The 14,066-nt window shown below is 43.1% G+C and overlaps 1 protein-coding gene across 9 annotated transcripts in view; it reads left to right on the forward strand.

Moving 5' to 3' along the window:
• The first annotated feature begins 1,833 nt into the window (after positions 1–1,833).
• GK (glycerol kinase) overlaps positions 1,834–14,066 on the forward strand; it is a 69,576-nt gene continuing 57,343 nt past the window's right edge. For all 9 annotated transcript variants that reach the window (XR_004988295.2, XR_004988294.2, XM_036439719.2 and 6 more), the window contains exons 1-2: positions 1,834–2,067; positions 13,672–13,745. Coding sequence is in view for 7 of the 9 variants with exons in the window: in XM_036439719.2 (XP_036295612.1) it covers positions 1,990–2,067; positions 13,672–13,745 (152 nt within the window). In the remaining 2 variants the exon portion in view is untranslated. The remainder of the gene's footprint in view (positions 2,068–13,671; positions 13,746–14,066) is intronic.

A 14,066-nucleotide genomic window follows, 5' to 3' on the forward strand; every position in this document is an offset into this window, starting at 1 on the left:
CCGGGGATGTGCCCACAACCAATGTACATGCCCTTGACTGGAATCGAACCCAGGACCTTTCAGTCTGCAGACCGACGCTCTACCACTGAGCCAAACCGGTTTCGGCATGATCTCTATTTCTATGAATCTGTTTTTGGTTTGTTTATTTGTGTTTTTTTTGTTTGTTTGTTTTTAATATATGGGGTTTTTTTAATTATTTTTTTTTACAGAGAGGAAGAGAGAGGGCTAGAGAGTTAGAAACATCCATGATAGAGAAACATCAATCAGCTGCCTCTTGTACACCCCCACTGGGGATGTGCCCGCAACAAAGGTACATGTCCTTGACCGGAATCGAACCTGGGACCTTTCAGTCTGCAGGCCGACGCTCTATCCACTGAGCCAAACCGGTTTCGGCTTTGTGTGTGTGTGTGTGTGTGTGTGTGTGTGTGTGTGTGTTAGGTTCCACATATATAAGTGAAAACATATGGCATTTATCTTTTTGTGGCATGTGAATTATTTTTGGCTGAAGGCAATGGAGACCCTGCCAGTTCAGGAGAAACTTTTACCTCTCCCTTAAATAATTCAAATTGGGGATCTTGACCATTTTGAGTTATCAGAAATATAACATATAGGGCAGGGCAAACTTTACCCTCTTTTGGAGCTTCAAGCACCTCATCCTTTGCTCAAAATGCCATATATACCTCATTTTTCCTTTGTGTCTCTGAACCTCTCATGTATGTAGGTCTCTGACTCGCTCATGTGGGGTTCCTATTAATACGTACGTGATTAAATGTGGTTATTTTCTCTTGTTAATCTGTCTCATGTGGGTTTATTAGACTAGCATAAAGAACCTAGAAGGTAGATAAGTTTCTTTCTTGTCCACATAAAAATACATATAATGTGTTTTATACATGTAACTGTAATACACGTTATCAACAAATGACTGTGAACACACATGCCTGCGTCTGTTTTTGTAAACCATTCCCTGCAGCGGCTCTTGGTCCAAAGTTTGAAAGCCCCCCTGAAACACGGGACAGGGAAGGATCCTGGCAAGGTAAATTCAAGGTCAAAGGAGAAAGCCCCTTGACTCTCCGTGGGCCTCCCAGAGAAGGGAGGAAGAGGAAATGGTGTGCGAGGGAGGGGACACGTGAGTGAGGTCAGGCGACCAGGAAGGGCACCTCAGGACGGGGAGGTGCCATCTGCCCGGATTGTCAACCAAGGGAGGTTAATTTCGAGTGCTTCCTTTAAATCCTAAACCGAAAGGACTTCCGCGTTCTTGACCCTGAAAAGCCTACAAGGTGAAGGATTCTCCTTGCTTCTGGAGGTGACACTGCTTGAGGGTCATTTCTGAAGATTATGATTATTTTCCGGGAGGAGCGGAGGAGAGGGTGGGCGGGGCATGGGGAGCGCGGGAAGGCCGGGTCGTCCAAAAAGCGATTTACCTCGAACTCTGCACGGCCCTTCGGAGGAACAAGCAGTTCTGCACTTTGGGACCCATCAGCACGCAGTAAACCCAAGGCACCCCGGGCGCGGGTGGGGTTGTGCCCTTGCCTCGGGCCAGTGGCCCTCCCTGCCAATGGGCGGTAACGCCTCCACCCCCAGCCCTGCCGCAGGTTGGCTCGGGGCGCCGGGGCCCCACGTGACCTACCGCGCGGGCCACCGCCCCCGCCGATCCCAGGCCCCGCCCCCGTGACGTCACAGAAGCCTCTCTCCGGACGTTCAGGGTCTCCACGCTCGCTGATTGGCTGGCCCGGCAGACAGCGCCCCTCCCGCCACGCCTCCGGAGTCCTCGGGAAAGCTGTTGGGGCGGGCACCGGCCGAGGGGCGGGGTGAGCGGGCTCCACGCGCGTAAAGGGGCTGCCTGCTGCCCGGGCCGATCAATTTGCGGTCACACGCCTCCTCGCCCTCCAGACCGGCTCCTGCGCCTTCTCTACCGGCCGCCGTCACCTCCGCTGGCCGCTGTCACCCGGGAAACCGGTCGCGATCTCCTGCGGACCCGAAGCTGGTTTCATGGCAGCCGCGAAGAAAGCAGTTTTGGGGCCGTTGGTTGGGGCAGTGGACCAGGGCACCAGCTCGACGCGCTTTTTGGTGAGCCCGGGGTGACATTTAAGGAGCTCAGCCGGCGTGGGAATCCCGGGATGCCGGCTTTGGTTGTAGCGTGCCCATCCCGCGGCTCCCCGGGCCCCCGGGGCTCCCGGCCTCTTGGGCAAGGGAAGGAGGCCAAGGCCGCCCCCTAAGCAGGTCCCGCCACGCTGTAGCTATCCCACGCGGACTTGGGAACCTCGGCCACTCGAGACCCCAGTGGCCGATGTGAGCAGCCCCGGCGCCGGTGGTGGAGCCGGGTCACCCCCTAATGGGGGAAAGTCTTCCAAAGGGTTCTAGGAATCGCTGAGCATCCGCGCGGAGCTGCCCGCTTGCAGCCAGGGACAGGTGGTCACATGGACCGCTACTGCGGTCTTCCCCGGAGCATTTGGCCTGCGGGGCGCAGGACGTCCTTGGATGGGGGGAAAGCTGTGTCACGGCTGTGATAGCCTAGCACAAAGTCCTTTGGAGCAGCAGAATAAATATAGTATTAGCAATGATGCGTTGTCATCTTCTCCCACAGAAATTGTAGAAGGTACAATGCTACAGGGGTGGGGAGGGGGGCGCAGAACACTTTCGGGAAAAATCCAGTTACTCTGTCTTTACCAATCAAAGACTTGCAAGTTTCAGTTCTGACACTTCGCCTGTTACAAACACTTCATGCTTCCCAGAGGAAAGTGACAGGGAAATTCTGTTTCTCTTTTTATTTAAGTGACCATTCCGCTAGGAATCTTACTCTTAAAGTGATCTAGTCCTGAGTTCAGTAAGATAATTTTAAAGTAACTTAGATAAATTGTTGTTGGTTAATGGACATTTTACTTCAATGGACATTTGACTTACCTGGCAAGTTGATGTAAATATTTAGTAATTATTTAGCTCCATCTTCACTACTTTACTTCAAATCATTTTTTCATGCACCTTTTTAGTATACTATACGATATGCATACAGTGTATATGTTGTTCCAAACTTCTGTTTAGCTGACCACTGACTAGAACCTTCACATGTGCCTTTGTTTTGATACTCCTTTCCTGTCTACACTGGAAAGCTTTCGGTGCAATTTCAGTTTGAATCTTATTTCATGACTTACCCTAGTTTGTGGTGCCAAGGCATAGTTCTACCGTCTCTTACATTGTTTATCTTTTGATCACACAGGGCAGGTTTCACTTTGTCTTATTTTCATAAATGTTTATATGGTAACCCTGAATCATAAGTAAGAAAGTCTGCCTCACTGGACTTGATTAATATGTAAAATATACAATCGTCAATTGTGTATTTAATCCTCACCTGAGGATGTTTTTTCCATAGATTTCCACATCACCACCAGAGAGAGGGGAAAAGGGAGAGGAGGGGAGGAGAGAAGGGGAGGGAGAGAGAGAGAGGGAGAGAGAGAGAGAGAGAGAGAGAGAGAGAGAGAGAGAGAGATCAATGTGAGAGAAACACATTCATTGGTTGCCTCCTGCATGTGCCCCTGGGGGATAAACCTGCAACCAAGGTAGTGCCCTTAGGCTGGAACGGAACCCTAACCATTTTGGTCTTTGGGACAACGCTCTAACCATTGAGCTAACTGGCCAGGGCCATCATTGTGTATTTAAAATGAAGAAATATCATTAAGACACACTTACTGAGTAATTTGTGGGTTGAGTTTTGAAGCCATGCTCAAGGTCTGCCCACACAGAATGTCTGTAGGGGCCAGGCAGGTAAAGGTTGGAGGGCAGACCCAGGCCAAGAAGATAGTCTATGGTTGCCACACAGAAACCCAAGCCCAGTGTGGCCAGATCTTCAGACTCTAAGAAAAGGTCATCATCTGGAATTTTCAGTGTAATCTTCCTATAGAATGTTGGCAACTAGTTCATAAAGCACCATGGGGGCTAAATAAACTTGGTGATTGTTTGCAAGTTTATAGTCATTGCCTTCTATGAATGCTTTTTAGAAGCCAGCCTGACTGCGTATCTTCCTTTGGACTCCTTGCTCTTGCTTTCCCTGTAGCCCAGCGATCTTTATCTACTGCATTTTGTTACTGGTCCTTCAGATTCTGTTGCCCAAGAGACATCTTTCTGCTCTTGTGGGGAAGGAAGACTTCATATTCTCATAATCAGCTGTTCAGGATGTGACAAGAACAACATGAGCCTTCAGAAGTCAGTATCTGTTTATTGGGCTCTGATTTCAATTAATAAGCTAAGGTGCAAGCAAATTCAGGAGACACCCATCCTGCTTATAGTGGGATGTGTAAAAGTGGATCAATAATGTTTTCTGATTCCTGAGAACTAGGAAAGAGTTCTTCAGAAGTAGGTAAGGGACTTAGAGATCCTGTGCAAAGTCAAGAAAGACAAGGATGGTTTATAAGGAAAGAGCTTGTTAAACCACTCCCTGCAAAAGGCAGATAAAAGATTTGCTGAATAAGTGCTTCAATCACAAGGTGATTCCCAGGAGTTCGAGTCATACTGCCCCATGTAATTATGACTCAAAAATAATTGCTTAGTGTCTCACCAAGATTGCAGTGGATAAGAACTGTCATAAGGAAGCGTATAAAGGTATTTAAATAATTTCCTGGACATTGTTCATTCAATTTGCATATCCAGTTCTCAGCTTTCACAAGACTGGTTACCTCCCCAAGCTTTCTTCTCCCCTTTTCCCTGCTAGTGATGTTAACTCAAGGTCTTTCATGCAATGGAAATGTCTCCTCCTCCAAAGGGCTCCTCCCCCGTTCCCCATACCTTCTTAGAATTCTACTCTGCCTCCAAATTGTGGCTCAACTGCCTGCCATCCCTTAATAGAAGTCTTCCTCAAGCCCTTAGTCAGAATTTCTCCCACTTCCTACAGCCCTTCCCCTAACTATCGCCTGCTTTGTATTATCATTCTATACCTGCTATATTTGAGGGCAGGAACCTCCTTTTGAGTCTAGTTTAAGGCGGGACAGTCCTGATTTTTAACAATTTGTTCCGCGGGGATTTTTGGAAAGATTCCAAAAATCGGGACTCTTTTAAAACGCTGCGGGACAAATTGTTAAAAATCGGGAGTGTCCCGCCAAAAGCGGGACGTCTGGTCACCTTAGTCTAGTTCATCTTTGTCTTCTTTAAAACATCTTGCTCAACACAGCAAATGAACACCTGTTTTGTCTAAAGGGAACACTGTATACAGATTAACCTTTAACAGGTCAGCTGAATTTTAACTCTGGTTATTTTTTTTTACGTAGTCAAAAAAAAAAATCTTAAAACTTCCTCACTTCATTTTTTTTTCTATTTTAGAAGTCAATCTGCAATTTTAAAATATATTCATTTCTTCCTCCAGTTAGCAAAAGAATTACTCTTGGCAACCTATGAATGAATATGCTTTGTACTAAAGGAAAATTTCCATCTTGTCCCGTCCCGTAGGAAAGCAAACTGCATTGGCACGTGGTCACTCAGATTGCAGAGTTAACAACTTCTTGGAAAGATAATTACTGTACCAGGTTTTAAGGAGGGGCCATTTCTTTATAATAAGACAAAAGTTGCAGCTTACACAGTCAGCTTCCTTCTCTCATTTGGTAACTCTGTTTTCCCCCCATTACGTTGAATGTTAAAGAAAAAAACAAAGGCTTAGGTAGAATGTGCTGTGATCTGAAACGTGTCCGGTACTTTATAGAGGACTTTTCCAGTATTATCTCATTTAATCTTTATAACAACTGTGATGCTGGGAGTATTATTAAGCTCCTGCACACAGGTCATTAGACCGAGCTGGTGATGGTGCCTAAGGTTGCAGAGTAACTGGTGGAATTGGAATTCAAGTCCAGGTCTGGAATACTCAGAAGCCTGTCCTCCTAACTCCTGCCTTGGCTCCCTGGCTGCCTTGAGTATGTTGAAGGGAAGATTGGGGGCTGGAAAAGGCCACATTCCCACTTAACACTCAAGTGTCAGTTCTGATTATGATCATAAATGAATCTTCACCAACAAAAGTATACTTACAGATTAGTTTTGCAATATGTCAGAAATGTTGCCTTTCAGTAATAAGTCCTCCTGATTTGACCATCTTGTGACTCCGTGGGTCCTGGGTTGGGCTCCTGTTAGTCACTGGATAACGGTTGCGTAACCATTCCATTCCAATAGCCAGCCTCTGTGAAGAATGACTAGAATTGTAGTTCCATGCTTGTTTTGGCAGAAAACACTGCCCTGGCCCCAGTTGTCTCATTATACTCAGAGTCCTCATAAGGCTCAAGGATGTATTTCCGCCTTTTTTCTTTCATTTATTTATTCAATACATATTTATTAAGCACCCATTAGGGGCCAGAGGCTAATGAACAGTAAATTTGGTTAAAAAAAAAAAAAAAAAAAAAAACTAATTTGATTCACAGCGGGAATGAGGCTACTCTTGTGTTAACTAGAGCAGTGATTTTTTTTGTGGGACTCCCTCCCCCCCCCCCCCCCCCCCCCCCCCGCTAAGTTGGTTTGCTTTCTCGCCCATCACATTATACAAATGGCAAAAACATGTTCTCACCAGAGAGCTGCCACCCTCTTTTGTCCTCTTGTCTGTCACAAGCAGAAATGTCAGGAGCTTTCAATTTTGAGCTCCTTAAGGAACAGAATGGTGTCTCTTATTCCTCCCTAAAGCCTAATTCAGCATCTGGCATGTGGTCGGTGCTCATCATGTGACTAGACCTCAGCAGAGGGTCCTGCAGGGCTCCATGCTGCTGACTAGAACTGGCTTGGAAGACGAGAGAGGTAAATCTTGTGGGATGTTGGAAAGAGAAATTTGGCAGCTATAGATGTATTAGATGTCTGTATAAGCTATTTGATACGATTTCATTTTGAAGAAAATGCAGTGCTGTTTGCTATGTTCTGTGGGCTTGTTGGAATAGGCCTTTGTGAAATTTGCAATGTAACGTTTTTATCTTCAGTCATTTACATTTATGTAGTAGAGTGTCCTAGGGAGGAAACTGGCATTCCTGAGAATTGTCTTATCACGGAGTAGAGTTGAGTGTGGCATAAAAGAGTAGGCTGATGGGGAAATCACGTGCAGAGGGAAATGAATGTGCATGTTTATGATGGGGATGGCTGACATTTTACAAGGAGCAAGGCGGGCCTGAAGGACAGTTACTGGGTAAGGACAGCATTTTGTGTCTCCACTACTCTTCTGAGACAGAGAAGACATGTGTTGTTTCAGAAAGTTCTTTTTAAACAACTTTTTTAGTAAAAATAACTTTCCTTCTTTCTTTAAAAAAATATTTTATTGATTTTTTTACAGAGAGGAAGGGAAAAGGATAGAGAATAAGAAACATCAATGAGAGAAACTTCGATCAGCTGCCTCCTGCACACGCTGTACTGGGGATGTGCCCACAACCAGGGTACATGCCCTTGACTGGAATCGAACCTGGGACCCTTCAGTCCCACAGGCTGACGCTCTGTCCACTGAGCCAAACTGATTAGGGCTTTCCTTCTTTTTTTAAACAATGTCTTAGTATTTGATCATATTTGGAAAGGATCTGCATATTCACTGAATTTAACTTGACTCGTCATTAAACTTGGCAAAACTCTGAGGTTTCAAGTTACCAAAAGATTTTGGGAAACTATTTAAGTAGGCTTACATAAAACATAAATATTGCTGAGTTTACTAAAAAACTTTGTAGCCCATCTACATCTATTTGTTTGATTTGTTCTCAAAAATTATCTTTAGTCACTTATGAAATTTTATCACACCGAGTTATTTTCCTTGGTGACAAATTTTGTGTCAGAGAACAAATGGACTTTTTGACTAATAAGCCCAGGTAGAATAAAAGCATTATACTTCAAGATGATCTTCTAAGGACATGACTATTCAACCAAACCAAACTCAAACCAGCTTTAATATAAAATATTTCCTCACTCTAGCTGGTGTGGCTCAGTTGGTTGGAGCATCATCCCATATACTGACTAGAAGGCTATGGGTTCGATTCCCAGCCAGAGAACATGCTTAGGTTCGGGTTTGATCCCTAGTTGGGGCTGTACTGGAAGCAACCAATTGATGTTTCTCTGTCATAAATGTTTATCTCCTCCCTCCCCTCTCTAAAATCAATGTGCCTATCCTTAGGTGAGTATTAAAAAAATACAAATGTATATATTTTTTCTCATATCACATGATTCTGAAATAGCATTTGGATTAGTTTTCTATTTTTGAGGATTTTTATGTAAGCATTTGATTCCTTTAAACCAATTAAACAACTCTTTATAAACCAATTCTAGCAATATTTTCTCAGAGGTAGGCATACATAAACTAATACTAGATGTTATCAGAGACCTGATAGTTTTTTTTAATATATATTTTATTGATTTTCTACAGAGAGGAAGGGAGAGGGATAGAGAGTGAGAAACATCGATCAGCTGCCTCCCACCCTCACTGGGGATGTGCCCACAACCAAGGTACATGCCCCTGTTCGGAATCGAACCTGGGACCCTTCAGTCTGCAGGCTGACGCTCCATCCACTGAGCCAAACCGGCCAGGGCCATAGGATTTTTTTTTTTTTTTTTTTTTTTTTGTAATTTTAGCCGTAAATGAAAGTTTAGCCATGAGACGGGTAAAATAAGGCAAAAAACAAAAAAACAAAAAACCACCCTTGATAGCAGTTGTGCGAACAGGCAAGCAAGAGTGGGGCTGCCAGTCACTACTTGAGCCAATTAAGCAGAGACAGGGTTGAATCATGTAGGAGCATTTATGCCAGTAACTGCAGCACTGTGGGAGAGCAGCAGGTCATCCACGAAAATCTGCTCTGTCCCCCACCATAAGCCAGCTGCTTTTGTGGGATAGAAGGACAAAGGTTACTTGGGGAAATAGGCAGAAGGAATAAGAATGGGCCGGGACGGTTTGGCTCAATGGATAGAGCGTCGGCTTGGGGACTGAAGGGTCCCGGGTTCGATTCCTGTCAAGGGCATGTACCTTGGTTGCAGGCACATCCCCAGTAGGGGGTGTGCAAGAGGCAGCTGATCGATGACTCTCATTGATGTTTCTAACTCTCTATTTCTCTCCCTTCCTCTCTGTACAAAATCAATAAAATATATTCAAAAAAAAAAAAAAAGAATGGATGTAATGGTTACAGGTTGCTGGCAATGTGAGCTGGGGGAGGGGGGTTGCAAAGGGCAATGACAAGGCTGTTAATCTTTCCATGATAATAGGCAGTTCTAGGATGTGAATGGACTTCATTCCGAGGTTAACTTCCTGTCCCGGGGTTCCTCTGTCAGGTTAGAATGTGCTTTCTCTAATCAGAACAGAAGAATCCCGTTAACAGAGCATGGTTAATATTTCTTATACCTATCACGGTTAACAGATCATGATTCACATTTCTGCCCCAACAGTTGGAATAAGTTTATTTGTTCGGATTTCTTTCTTAACATTTGTGGAGAACGACTAAAATTTGTATTTGTTCTTGGCAAAGAGTGTTGGAGCCCAGCATAGCAGTTTGGGCTTTAAAAAACAAACTCATAGCCGAAACCGGTTTGGCTCAGTGGATAGAGCCTTGGCCTGCGGACTGAAAGGTCCCGGGTTCGATTCCGGTCAAGGGCATGTGTCTTGGTTGCAGGCACATCCCCAGTAGGGGGTGTGCAGGAGGCAGCTGATTGATGATTCTCTCGTCAATGTTTCTGACTCTCTATCCCTCTCTCTTCCTCTCTGTGAAAAATCAATAAAATATATATTTTTAAAAACTCATAAATAACCGTCATTTGCTTTTTTCTTTTCAGTCTTAGGACTTGCGGATGGTAAAAATAGGTGGGATATGAACTGCTTCTTGAGTTGCATTTCTGGTTTCACAAAGATTTGTAAGATATGGACAACTGTTCTCTATTCCCCCAAGAATTTGTTTGTAAGTCATGTGACATTATAGGTTGACCTGCTGGTCCAAGTACGTCATTCCACGTTTGCTTCTTTCCCTCCGGATGCATAATTTATTTTGCCTTGGCGGAGGAGGCTTTCTAAAAATTTTATTAGGCTCTGAATCTTTCGCTCCTAATTTTGCCAAGTTTCTGATTCAAAGTTATTAAGTCCTGTCAAATATGTTGTCAGGTTTCCGGTAGGAGAGACAGGGAGAAGTTTTAAAGTGCCAGTTCATATGCTAAAAGTTTCCTTTAGGATCCTTAGAGCTGTTTTGTTTTTTTCAAGTCATTTGTCTTTTAGAAACTTCAGCCTGTCAATCAAAGGTTCCTTGTCCCTGGGAGGTTTGGAATCCTCTTTAAGGAGGGTGGAGGTGCCTTGAGATCAACTTAAAGGTTTCCCTTTAAGTTTGAAATTATTATTATTTTTTTAAATATATATTTTGTTGATTTTTTACAGAGAGGAAGGGAGAGAGAGTTAGAAACATCGATGAGAAAGAAACATCAATCAGCTGCCTCCTGCACATCCCCAGCAAGGTACATGCCCTTGACCGGAATCTAACCTGGGACCCTTCAGTTCGAAGGCTGATGCTCTATCCACCGAGCCAAGCGGGTTTCGGCTAAAAATGTTTTCAATTGGTTTTAGAGAGAGAGGAAGGGAAAGGGAGAGAAACATCGATGTGAGGGAAAACATTGATCGGGTACCTCCCACAAGCGCCCCTATTGGGGATAGAACTCACACCCTGGGTTTGTGCCCTCACCGGAAATGGAACCAGGGACAACTGAGCCTTACCAGCTAGGGCTCTTTTTACTGTTATTTATTTACTTATTTATTTATTTTAATGAGAACATTTGCTTGCATTGTATTGCTATTGGATGGCATTGCACTGAGAAAGTCACAAGGTCTAAAAACATTAAATCTCAAAAGTGTTGTCAAGTTCTCATGCAGTGTTTCCCAAAGTGTGGTACGCGTACCCCCAGGGGTAGGGAAGAGTTTGGTGGGGATATGCACTGCACCGTGCTTAGCTGCGCCTAATTCTACGTTCTCATGAGTACTAGGGGTACTCAGCGTTACGAAAATTATAGAAGGGGTACACATATGTCAAAAGTTTGGGAAACACAGCTAAAGGTGATGTCGGTTAGATCAACAAAGGGGAAACGCACGAGGCCAGAATGGTGAGGGATTGCGAATTTATTCAATCATCCGCACACCAGCCCCCAGTTGGCCAGCAGCTTTTAAAGGAATTTTGGCGGGCTTTTTCTGGGCGGAGACTTCTTCATGCACACCTGGAGGGGAGATCATGGAATGTAGTCGCAGTAAATGAAATGTGGTCTCAGCAAAGGGAAGGGAATGTCCATAGTGAAGTGATCTGAGAAGTCAGTTCCTGTGGGAGGGGTCTCAATTCAGTTACCGGTACTTGATTAGACTTAACAATGTCCACTTTCTGTTCAGATTCAGTGTTCTAGAGAAGTAGGAAGGTCCAGGCTCTTTCTTGTCATATCCAAATGCTGTGTGATCAGATGGCGTCATGCTCCATGTAGCAAATAGAATTGACCCAAGTCTCTGCCTATTTCAAAGGCCTATAAATCTATTTTTAGTATGAGGGTCCTGAAGCCAGACTAGTTAAAACTAGTTGATGGAAGAAGGGTTGCACTTCATTCATAGCTCTATATAGGTCTGCTGTTGAGGTTTTTATAAATCCAGCCTGCAAAAAAAGGACACCTTGTTATGACACCAGTGTCTCTTGGGGATTTGAGAGTAGACCCTGAGAGCAGCAGTAATATGGATGAAGAGAACACAACTGTGGTTTCCTATTAGAGTTTAGGCCACATAACCATTTCTCATTTGATAATTCTCCTAATAAGTACCTGACAGACCATACTTTTTCAGACATGCAACACATTTATTGAACATTAAAACTGTCAGAAAACCCTTGCTGGTTTAACTCAGTGGTTAGGGCATCATCCTATGGACTGAAGTGTCCCAGGTTTGATTCCGGTCAAGGGCACAAGCCTGGGTTGCGGATTTGGTCACCAGTGGGGGCCGGCAGGAGGCAGCCTATGAATGATTCTTTCTCATTGATGTCTCTCTCTCTCTCCCTCTCCCTCCCTGAAATAATAATAATTATATATATATATATATATATATATATATATATATATATATATATATATATACATATATATATATATATATATATGTATTTTTTTAGCTGTCAGGAAAAGTAATAATGCTCTGTCAAGCACTATTCTAGGCCCTAGAGATGCAAATAAAATAGGACAAAAGGAGCAGATATCCTAAAGATACTCTTAATGCTAAGTTGTGAATTATACGGCCTTCTGCCAAGTACCCTTTACTTATGCTGTGTTTGTTGTTAACCTTTGACTTGTAAGATAGTTTATCTCCTCAAAGGGCTTGAAAATTTGCCTTCTTGCTTTCAGAAGATGTTTATTACTTCCTCCCAAAAAGGAGGTGTATGTTTGGTGGAAAGGGAGTGGAGCAGCAATTCGCTGTGTATTTTCTCTTATGTTTTTCTGTTTCTTAGTTTTCACTGAGCAGGTCATTTTCTCCCATAGGAAACCTAGGCATAGAAATACAATCTTCCCTAATTGGATATGACTCCTCTGCTGCAATTATAGTGATTTGGGAAGTTAACTTGAATGAAACTATGAATCCTTACTCTGAAAGACTAAGTACTTTTTGGTACTCGAGGATAGGTGAAAACAATATACAGTTGGTTCCTGAACAACACGGATTTATTTTATCTATCTATCTATTTATTATTTATTTATTTATTTATTTATTTATTTATTTATTTATTTATTATTTTTAGATCCAAAAGCTGGGTGCCGGGTAGAGGCTGTCAATCTGATGGAGGGATAGTCAACACCCACCATAGACAACACAACAACACAGCTCATTTATTGATTTCCAGAGCGGGGAGCACGGTTTTATTTTAAAGTGGCAGAAGTTCAATGAACCTGCGGTGTTCAAACCTGCGGTGTTCAATGGTCCACTCTGTGGTTGGGAATCCAACTATGTGGGTGTACTTTTACATGGATTTCCTATGTACTTATACATGGAGGAGGGGCATTATTCATGGGTCAACAGTAGATGAAAAAAGTCTGCTAAGTTTTTTTTTTTTAAGTGTTTCGGGAGTATTATATTTGTGGGACATTGTAAAGCCTTTTTTTGGTCAGCTTTCATCCCTTGGGTTTTGCTGTTTTATATCAAGGGTCAGCAATTCGTGACAAGTATGTCACAGAGAGCCCTCAGCTGGTTGCCAGGATACACTTCTATTTGTCTATTATAAGAGCTAGATGTATTTGCTGCACTTCCCTTCAAAGAAATTCCCACAGTACGCTTCCCTGCTCAGGCATCTGTGACTCTTCTTTCTGTCTCCACATCCAAGGTGGACGCTAAATGGACCATTCACACCATCACTATCAGCGTTTTGCCAGCTCTTTTATTCTTGGTTTTATTATTCTAAAAAAAAAAAATCTTTACTATTAATTAATTGGTCAGCTCCTACATCTGGAGCCATTTTTGTTTTTTTAAAAATAAGCAATTGCCTCTTTAGCTTTATCTTCCATAGGTTTTTATTTACATAAAGGGAAGTTATTTCTGAAGCTACCTTACAACTTTTATGTTTCTAGCTGGAGAGAAAGTAGGACATCATATGGCATTTCATCTGGGGCTTTTTCTATCAGTAAATAAGAACTTCGGTTGCTGAATAACTTGAAACACCTTTGCTCTTTGCCTGCGTTTTGAACACAGTATTGCAATATATTTTTCAGGTTTTCAATTCAAAAACAGCCGAACTACTTAGTCATCATCAAGTGGAAATAAAACAAGAGTTTCCAAGAGAAGGGTACGTTTCCTAATTTACTATGTAAACATATATCGCATTTCTTAGGCCATCTCACCCCACCTGCCCAGGGGCTTTTTAAAGAAACTTGACCAAACACCTTTCTAAGAAGACTTGAGGGATGGGATAGCTATTAGTCAGGAAAATGAACAAAAATGGGATAGCTCAGCAAAATATCTGGGTATTTGATGATTTAGGAATTAAGCGACAGAATAGAAGTGGATGATAAAAGTAATAAAGCAACAATGTATTAAATATTAGAAATCCTACTTTGAAGTCATTTAATTCTAGGTCTGCATCATTGCCCAACTACTGTTTGCTCTT

Source organism: Pipistrellus kuhlii, unplaced genomic scaffold, assembly GCF_014108245.1.
Source record: "Pipistrellus kuhlii isolate mPipKuh1 unplaced genomic scaffold, mPipKuh1.p scaffold_m20_p_16, whole genome shotgun sequence".
Taxonomy (NCBI): Eukaryota; Metazoa; Chordata; class Mammalia; order Chiroptera; family Vespertilionidae; genus Pipistrellus; species Pipistrellus kuhlii.